The sequence below is a fragment of the Vigna radiata genome, chromosome 6 (assembly GCF_000741045.1).
Source record: "Vigna radiata var. radiata cultivar VC1973A chromosome 6, Vradiata_ver6, whole genome shotgun sequence".
NCBI lineage: Eukaryota > Viridiplantae > Streptophyta > Magnoliopsida > Fabales > Fabaceae > Vigna > Vigna radiata.
Window position 1 is genome coordinate 7,461,012 of NC_028356.1, and position 9,006 is coordinate 7,470,017.

The following is a 9,006-nucleotide window of genomic DNA, read 5'->3' on the forward strand; positions in this document are numbered from 1 at the left end:
AAGTGCTAATATTGAAGTTTCATTTGAATTTTGTTAAAAATTATATATATTATATATAAAAAAACACACACATATATAAACATTTTTCTAGAAATTTATAACAAAATTTTACCATTTATTAAGTAATTTGAAAAGAAAAAAATATATTCAACAACAAAAATAAGATTTAATCAAACTTATTTAAGAAAATATATATCACAAGTTTAAATTTGAGTCATGTAAATGTTTCATTAATAAACCATGTAAATGCTCCATTAATGTAGAGAGAAAGAAAAAAAAAATTAAGAGAGATGTAAAATATTTTTAGAATAAAAGAAAATAGTGAAAAAGTAAAAAATACTTTTAAAATAAATTAAAATAATAAAGAGATATTGATCCCACTTGGGGAGGTGGAGGGAGAAACCCCGGGTAAGCAATAGATTGTAACATCTTCCCTTCCATTCATTTTCTGACTCACTTCTCGCTCATTTCAAAAAATCATAAAATCTCCAAATTCATGATATTTATTTCTGTGTCATAGAAACGTCATTGTGGACAAAATTTGAAAATTGAAAATTGGTAGGTTATATTTTTTGTTTTGCTTTATTTTATTTTATTATATTTTTTATATGTTTTGTTTTATTGACAATTTTAGGTATTATTAATATTTGCTATTAGAGAAATTAAATCCATAAATCTTCTCATATTTTATTTTAAATTTTTTAAATCAATCTTATATTTTCAAATTTGTTGGTCGAAGAATTGAATTTGTAATCTCTTTTTAACCTTCTTTCTGTCTTTATCATTAAACCGTCCTTATATTTCCTTTTTTTATATACATGTATTTTTGCTATCATTTTTTATAGTTATTTTATGAAAAAATTATGATTTTTAAGTAAAAGTTCACTCTCATTTCTCATATTGAACACTGTCCAACATTCTAAATATTAATTAAACAACTTAAAAAGAATCGCAATGAAGAATTCAACGTAAGCATTTACTCCAATCTCATATAATAAGGATTTGTAATTTTATAAATATAAAATAAAAGTATCAAATAATAATTGAATAAAAATTAATTAAAAATAGTTACGAAATTAAGAATGAGTGAAAAGTTAATATAACTTTTTATATTATTTAATGAATTAAAAGTATTTTAATAATTTAAAACGAAATCAACAATAAGATAAATATAAGAATCAAACCAGGTGTAGATGGTAGTGCTTTATGTCTTGTGCAGGCTTCTCGAATTTTCTTTTATTATTCTTACTTTTACTTTTGATGGGTGATATGAATGGAAAAGCGCAATTACAGTGCAAAGCTAGGATTATAAGGGAACATGTTTTGTAGGTGGGAAGGAATTGTAACCTTCAAAATGCATCTTCCACTCGATTGTTAAATCATTATTACTAAACTCACATCATTCATACAATCACCATTTTTCATTATTACTTCCTCACAACTCACCTTTCTTAGTCAAATACTTGTCCCCTTTCACCAAATATCATAACCCCAATTAATCATCAACAAAATCTACACTCTACCTGTAATGTAGGACTACCCAGTTATCTAAAGGACAGGATGGTTGACCATGACAAAACAATCGGTCTGAAAATTAATTTGAATAATAGTATCTATTAATAGATCGTTAATGAAAATAATAATCATTAATTGATAATTAATATGAATAATGTTATTTATTGATCACTAATGAATCATACTTATTAGGTAAGCTCATTATAATAATTTATAAATATATGTCTGATGAAAAATGTTAGGACAAAAAGAAGAGAGAACATTATTCACACCTTATCCGAAACTAGTAGGGTTTCACAAATATTTATGAAATAAAGAATTTACTATCTTATTTCTTATTTGTTAGAGTTAAAGTACAATATAAAAAAAATATTTGTTGAGATTCTCACATATATTATTACTTATTATTCTCTATGAGATTAGACATTAATGAATAATTTGATAACAGTTCGATAAAGAATGAAATAATGTGTCCAAAAAATTTCTCAAGAATAGACTGTAATAATGACTCTTGATACTTTAAAAAGTAAATGTTAAATTTAATTCATATTTACAAAATCAACTGATGTAAGATTTGTACCTATTTATATACTTTAAATTAATCTTATATTTAATTCTAACAAATATATCTTTCAGAAATTTGATAAATATAGAAAATGAGAGTAATTTATATTTTATTTATTTCTTACTCTTTAATGAAGATTTTTTTAAAAAATTTAAGCAAATACTTTTAACAGCCCCATAGCTGGGCCGTAATCCATCAATTTATACCTGGGGCCTACTTCCTACATACTAATATGGGCCTTAATCCTTTTATGTTAATTCTCACGGAGTTACAGATTTGGAAGGAGTTAAATTTTTTTATTGGAGGAATTGAAATTCATGAAAATAAAAATATAACTAACCGTATATAAACTTATAGTGTAAGATTATGATATTCTTATATTCTTTTATGTCATGAAAGGATCGGTGTTTTATTTTAAACTTTCTTCTGTGATAGTATACAAATTTTAATTTAAAGTTAAGTCTAGATCGATGCCATGAACAATCTCAATATATTTTTTTAGGATAATAATATTTAGATAACCTCTTTTTTATTATATTTGAACATTGATTACGTGTCAATATGTGATTGGTTAAAAATTACTCTACAATCAATGATAATAATCATAAACATTATTGTAGAATAATTTTTGACCAATCACATATTGACACATAATCAATGTTCAACTAAATATAATTATCCATTTTTTTAAGCATATATTATAATTTTTTTCTTCACGTTGAATATTTAAAAAAGCACTGCTTTCAAAATTATTAAAAGAAAAACAAGTACCACTTGATTTTTCAATCATTTAATATATTGTACATACTACCACGTTTTGTTTTTCAATTTGAGAATCCAACCAGATAACATCAATAAAAAATAAAATTGGTAAGATAGGCAAAAAAGTTGTCTGAATTAGTTTAATTAAAAGCATATGTAATATATTTTTCTTAAAAAAGAAAATCAGCTAAAATATATGTTAACTTTTAATAATAAATATTGATAAATACCATATAAATTTTAATTTAACTTTATAACATTTTTATTTTTACCGATATATGTATTTTAACCGCTAAAAACCTGTAAAGTCATGTTTTATTTTAGTTTTTAATATCATAAAACCATGATATTGTATTTTTTATGTTACTGGTTTGTAATAGTTTTGATTGTTCATGTAATGTGTAATGATGAATGTTTACTTTCTTTTGACTGATTAGAAAAGCTATTATTCTGCTAAACAGTTCAGAAAATGCAATTATACAAATACCTAATCGTCAAATCTGCAATTATTTTCTCTCACTGAAATAGTAGACAGAAAGTTAGATTAAGCAGTTTTTAGTGTTTTTTTTTTTTTTTGAGATCTGTCTTTAGAACTTAATTTATTTAAACTTTATAACAAAATAATAATCCTGTTTTACCGTGAAGTATAAGAAATATGATTAAGTGATTAATAATAGAAAAAAAGAATAGCAATTTTAATTATAAATATATATATATATATATATATATAAAATGAAATAAAGAAAAAGAAAAGTGAAAGGGAAAGTAGAGTGAGTGTGGGGGTATCGTCGGTTGCAAATAAAGGAACCCACACTCAATCTTTTTGCTTTGGTTTCACTGTCTTCACACGGAAATGTCACCACCGTACGCGGTTGCCGCAGCACTCTCCACACTGTCCATTCTTCTTACACTCGTTTCCTCTCACTACTCCTCCTCTTCCTCCGACTATCCTCCCTCTCTGCAGGCTTCGCCGGAGTTCGCAGAGTGGCGATCCGCGCACGCCACCTACTACGCCGCAGCGGATCCCCGCGACGCCGTGGGAGGTGCCTGCGGCTACGGTGACCTCGTCAAGGGAGGCTACGGCATGGCCACAGTGGGCCTCAGCGAGACGCTGTTCGAGCGTGGCCAGATCTGCGGCGCGTGCTTCGAGCTGCGCTGCGTGGACGACAACCGGTGGTGCATTCCCGGCACATCCATCATCGTCACGGCCACGAACTTCTGCGCCCCCAACTATGGATTCACCTCCGACGGCGGTGGCCACTGTAACCCTCCCAACAAACACTTCGTTCTCCCCATCGAATCCTTTGAGAAGATCGCCATTTGGAAAGCCGGCAACATGCCCGTACAGTACCGCAGGTACTCCAAATTTCTCTCAAATCATTACTCTATACATCAATTATGCATGCTGATGTTTGTTTTCCGCTTTAATCTTCTTACAATTTTGAAATTTACACTTGAGGTGTTCTAACATCGTTTATGTAGTATGATCTTTCTAACCTTCCCTATGGAATTTAGTGAAAGCTTCTAAATCGACTGATTAAAAAACTGGTGTAATCTACTAGAGTTGGGAAATTTCAATAAATTTTCAATTAATCATAGAAATGGTTTTTCAAATTTCGACTGACGACAAGGACCAGGAAGACACTTGTTTTTATTGAAAATTATAAAATCGAGAACGAGATTTATTAATGGGTTCAATTTTTATGCGATGTCATTGTCAAATAGATGTTATGAATCTTATGTTTGCTGTGGAAAAACAAATATATCATTATTAGCCATTTATGATCGGATGATGAAATTCTTTTATTACAGCATAAAATGTTTACTCTTCAAACAAACGGTCGGGTCCCTATTTTAAGAATGCTTTAAATAGTATATTAGTTAATGTGTAAGCATAAAAAATATATTAGAGAGTGCATTGTTAATGTTTTTCCCAGCTCCTTTGAAATCACAATATCTCTTGAGTAAATGATGGTTGTGACAAAGTTGCCTAGATGATAGTGATGGAAAAATGGCCTACCCATCGTGACGTGGGTCGCAGATTTTAATGATGTGGGTCGCAGATTATAATGCGTTGAAAAAAAAGAAGAAAGAATAATAACCGATTGAAAACTTTTAGAATGAAGTTTGAGTTTGTGAAAATTTGGTTCTTGTTGTTTATTTGTGGCTAAGCTTAGCCATAATCAGTCTTGGTCAGAAGGCTTAAGTTTAATTCAAATTAAAATTTTCAAAGTGTTGCATTTCATCGGGTTCGGGTCTGCCTTGTAAATTCGATGTTTTTTGTTACCCATTGTAGTTGACTATATATTTTTTTGCATTGCTATTAAATTTGAATAAAATTCTATTTTAAATGCTGTGATGTGTTTGGTGCAGGATAAAGTGTAGGAAGGAAGGAGGGATTCGATTTACTGTTACTGGTTCTGGAATCTTCATTTCGGTGCTGATCAGCAATGTTGCTGGTCACGGAGACATAGTGGCTGTGAAGGTTAAAGGGTCAAGAACTGGTTGGCTTCCCATGGGTCGGAATTGGGGGCAAATTTGGCATGTAAATGCATTGCTGCAGAATCAACCTCTTTCGTTCGAAGTTACTTCTAGTGATGGGAAAACTCTTACATCTTACAATGTTGCTCCCAAGGATTGGACCTTTGGACAAACCTTTGAAGGCAAGCAATTTGAGACTTGAAATTGAAAGCTCATTGAATTGTGATCTTGTTTCAAGGGACCGTTCTCCTTCCACAAATTTTTTTACCCCTATAGTAGTTTTCTTTCTACATTTTCATTCTTTTGGCTTTGTAGAAGACTGTGTAGATAGCAGCAGATGATTTGGTGGTTTGCAAGGTTGTCAATGGGACGCTGTACCTTTTAGTTTATTATATTAGGAAGTTTTGTATGAAAAAAAAGATATATACATTCCTTGTTGGTCAACATAAAAAACACTTGCAATGTAAATTTTGTAAGGCTATCATAAGACGTGTTATCCTGCTACCTTAAAAGTTGTCTTAAATTTTACTAGTCACTGAACCCCAATTGCATTGAATTGATTTCTACTGTAACCGCATAGTTTTTGAGATTTTTTTTGTCAAATACTTTTTTTTTTTATGTATTTTCCATTGTCACTTTCTCAATGATTTGTTTTTCACAACTACTTACCATTGGTATGTCCATTTTTAACCCTGTTGACGTGACTACAGCTTAATGCAAAAACTGGTGCCGTCAAACTCAACCCATGTTTAAGTTTTCCTTCCCCTTAACAACATTTGCGTAAACCGTTCTGCGCCCTGTTGACAGACCTAAGCCATCTGAAAGTCCTATTCGTATTAAACGGGTTAGTTGGGTTCATACTTGCCTTAAAATGCATAATAGAACCCTTTTGTAGTATGACCTTAAACAAATGAATGATCATTAGAGTTTTAATTGACAAATGATAATTATACACTGAGGCAACAAAAGGGTAAAGAGCTTCGAACTGATGCTATCGATACCATCAATCTAAATTTGTGTCAAATGAAACACGGACCTGTTAAGACCTGAGGTGATCTACTAATGTCAACAGAAGGAAAAACATAAAACGGCATCCTATTACAATCCATGAAGAAATCAAACAATGGTTTCGTGGTTGTTCTCAACAATCATCAATTAATCTGCTCCACCATAACACATCTAAAAAATTAGTCAAAAGAAACAAACGGAAAGCATTATACATCAACATGTCACTGCATTCTAGTTATCCTAAATGATATTCATATAAACAACACAGAAAATAATCACAATTAAATTCTGGTTAAAAGCATGTGTGAACTGTTTGTACAGAAACTTAGTTTCCAATTCTTGTGACTAATACATGAGCTGTTAGCATACAGTAAAACAGAAAAAAAGAAAGAAACAAAAAAAAATAAATCCAAATGTGGTATACTATAACAATAATAGTCACTCTAAAACTAAATGAATCTAATGCCTCAGAAGAAACCAGGCAAAAATCACAAGCTATGGTGGAAGAACTGAACTTCTATTAATCAAAATCGTTGGAGAATCCTACCGTATACGTCGCAGAGGAGGGAGTTGAGGTGCTCACATCTAAGGGGAACCAAACTGATGCTACAAACTTCATATCTTCTGATGAGATTCAATAAGCAATGCATTCAACATAACATGAACTCCAGCCTCATAAACAACCCCATCATAATGCATTCCATCATCTGTACACCTGATCCCACAATTCCAACTCAATGACCCAATATCCAGTAGATGAAGTGGACCCTCAAACTGCCTCAACATGCCACTTCTTTTAACCTCTCTCTCATATTCTTCTCGCACTAGATCAGTCATCTTCTCCCTCTTCTCCGCCGTATTCAACATGGAGTTCACCAAAGTTGGCATCCCCAGCCAAAACAAGTGTGGCGATCTAACCGCCATAGACTCTTCATTGCCAAATTCGGAGGACACCGGCAACAGTGAAGTCACCGAACTCCTCAAAACCCCCAAGGACACACCATAATCCGAAGCATTCGTGATGTGCAGCATGTGCCACAAACCAGAACCCATCACCAAAAGATCAGGATAAACACGATTCCTCTTGAACCCCGCAACCAAACTGGTCAAATTGGTGACATAAGGTGCCCACATGAAATCCAACACCATCCCCATCTCATCCACCTCAGTGTGGTAATCACTATGCCGCTTGAACAAAGACCCTTTAACAGATTCCATACCTTCTGAGTCCAGAACTAAACTCAACAACGAAAGCGCAAAGATTCGAGCTTGCGAATCCCCCGCCACCACGACCCAAGACCCATTAAGCAAAACCGAAACGTCGTGCCGATTAAGCCTCTGAAACTCACAGGACTCCACAGAACCCGATCTCTTCCAAGACCAAGACTTTTCGTAGTTCACTGAATTGTTATTCATAGGGTCAAAGTCAAACACCCTCGGCCTCACCTCCCAGACAATTTCATGAAGCAACGAAACACACGAATCGCGATCGTCCACTACAACATTAACAGAAGAAGAGGAAACCGATGTGACGAAATCAGAAACCGAAGGGAAATAAGGTGTGAGGTGAACCCCAACAGCGAGAGTGATGAAAAGTGCGCCACTGAAGAAGAGAACCTTGTTGCGACTCAAGTGCCACCCCGCCATACCCATAGGTACAAAGAGAACCACGCACGCCGCTAACAAACCCAACTGCACCGCACCTAACATCGCCCGCTTTATTGTTCCCAGATCCCTGTGAAACTCACATATGGGGTTTTGGTTTTTGGAATGACCCTTGAAGGGGGAACCTGAGATCTGAGGAAAAAAAAACAAAACTTTTCTCCGACTTCGGAAAAGGGTCGGAGAGAAAGTTGGTGGGGGGTTGTGAGTGGCTTGCAATTGAAGAATTCGAAGGAAATATTTTGATGGGAACGTGATACCAGCAGAAGCTAGATTCAATTCGAGAAGGAGTAAAATCTGAACACGGGTAATTGAAATTGCTCCCATACAACAACAACAACGACAAGGTTCCGTGGGATTCAAAAACTGCTGCTAATGATTGTAAGTGTTGTGTGCCATTTTGCTTGAATCTGGATTTTGCGTCCACTAGTGTGGATTTTTTTTTTCTGTTTATAGGTTTATTTTGTGTTACATTGCAGGTGCCCCTGCCATTGCAACGATGATAAAAACATTTCTCAAGCACTTAATATGGATTTAAATTTAATTTTTATTCTTATATGCACTAATATTATGTTGTAAAAGATTATATTAAACATAACTATCGTTATTATAAAAAGTAACAAAAATAAAAATAAAAAAAAAAAAAAAATAATAAAAAAAAAAAAAAAAAATATATATATATATATATATATATATATATATATATATATATATATATATATATATCGCCTTCACATTGAATATCAGTTTAGGGATATTAAAAGCACATGTTAAACAATAAAAGATTGACGTAAGAAAACTAAGTATGCAGTTCATTAACATGAAGTTAGCTGGTGTATGAAATAGTTTAAAATGTGTGTTTTTAATTATTTATTAATGTTTTTTTATTTAAAATATTTATCTCTGTAATCATTTAAAATATCATATCTAATCATTTAGTTTATGCAACAAGGAATTACATAATTGGGAGTAAAATAATTATCAAATGATTGCACAGTACTGATGAAATGATT

General features: G+C 32.4%; 2 protein-coding genes across 3 annotated transcripts; one reads left to right on the top strand and one right to left on the bottom strand.

Annotated features, from left to right (window-relative positions):
• Window positions 1–3,592: 3,592 nt before the first annotated feature.
• LOC106763049 (expansin-A13) lies at window positions 3,593–5,835 on the top strand. The gene is made up of 2 exons (XM_014647210.2): window positions 3,593–4,198; window positions 5,216–5,835. The coding sequence occupies exons 1-2, from the start codon at window positions 3,696–3,698 to the stop codon at window positions 5,523–5,525; spliced, it is 813 nt and encodes a 270-aa protein (XP_014502696.1). The 5' UTR covers window positions 3,593–3,695; the 3' UTR covers window positions 5,526–5,835.
• A 464-nt stretch (window positions 5,836–6,299) lies between these two features.
• On the bottom strand, window positions 6,300–8,484 carry LOC106763920. 2 transcript variants are annotated; one of them, XM_014648099.2, is made up of 2 exons: window positions 6,879–8,484; window positions 6,300–6,483 (listed from the first exon to the last, which is right to left on the bottom strand). In XM_014648099.2, exon 1 carries the CDS (start codon window positions 8,318–8,320, stop codon window positions 6,947–6,949), a length of 1,374 nt encoding a protein of 457 aa, XP_014503585.1. In that variant the 5' UTR covers window positions 8,321–8,484; the 3' UTR covers window positions 6,300–6,483; window positions 6,879–6,946. The 2 variants fall into 2 exon arrangements, with proteins under 2 accessions (XP_014503585.1, XP_022637738.1); XM_022782017.1 differs by having other exon boundaries at window positions 6,300–6,502.
• Window positions 8,485–9,006: the final 522 nt, after the last annotated feature.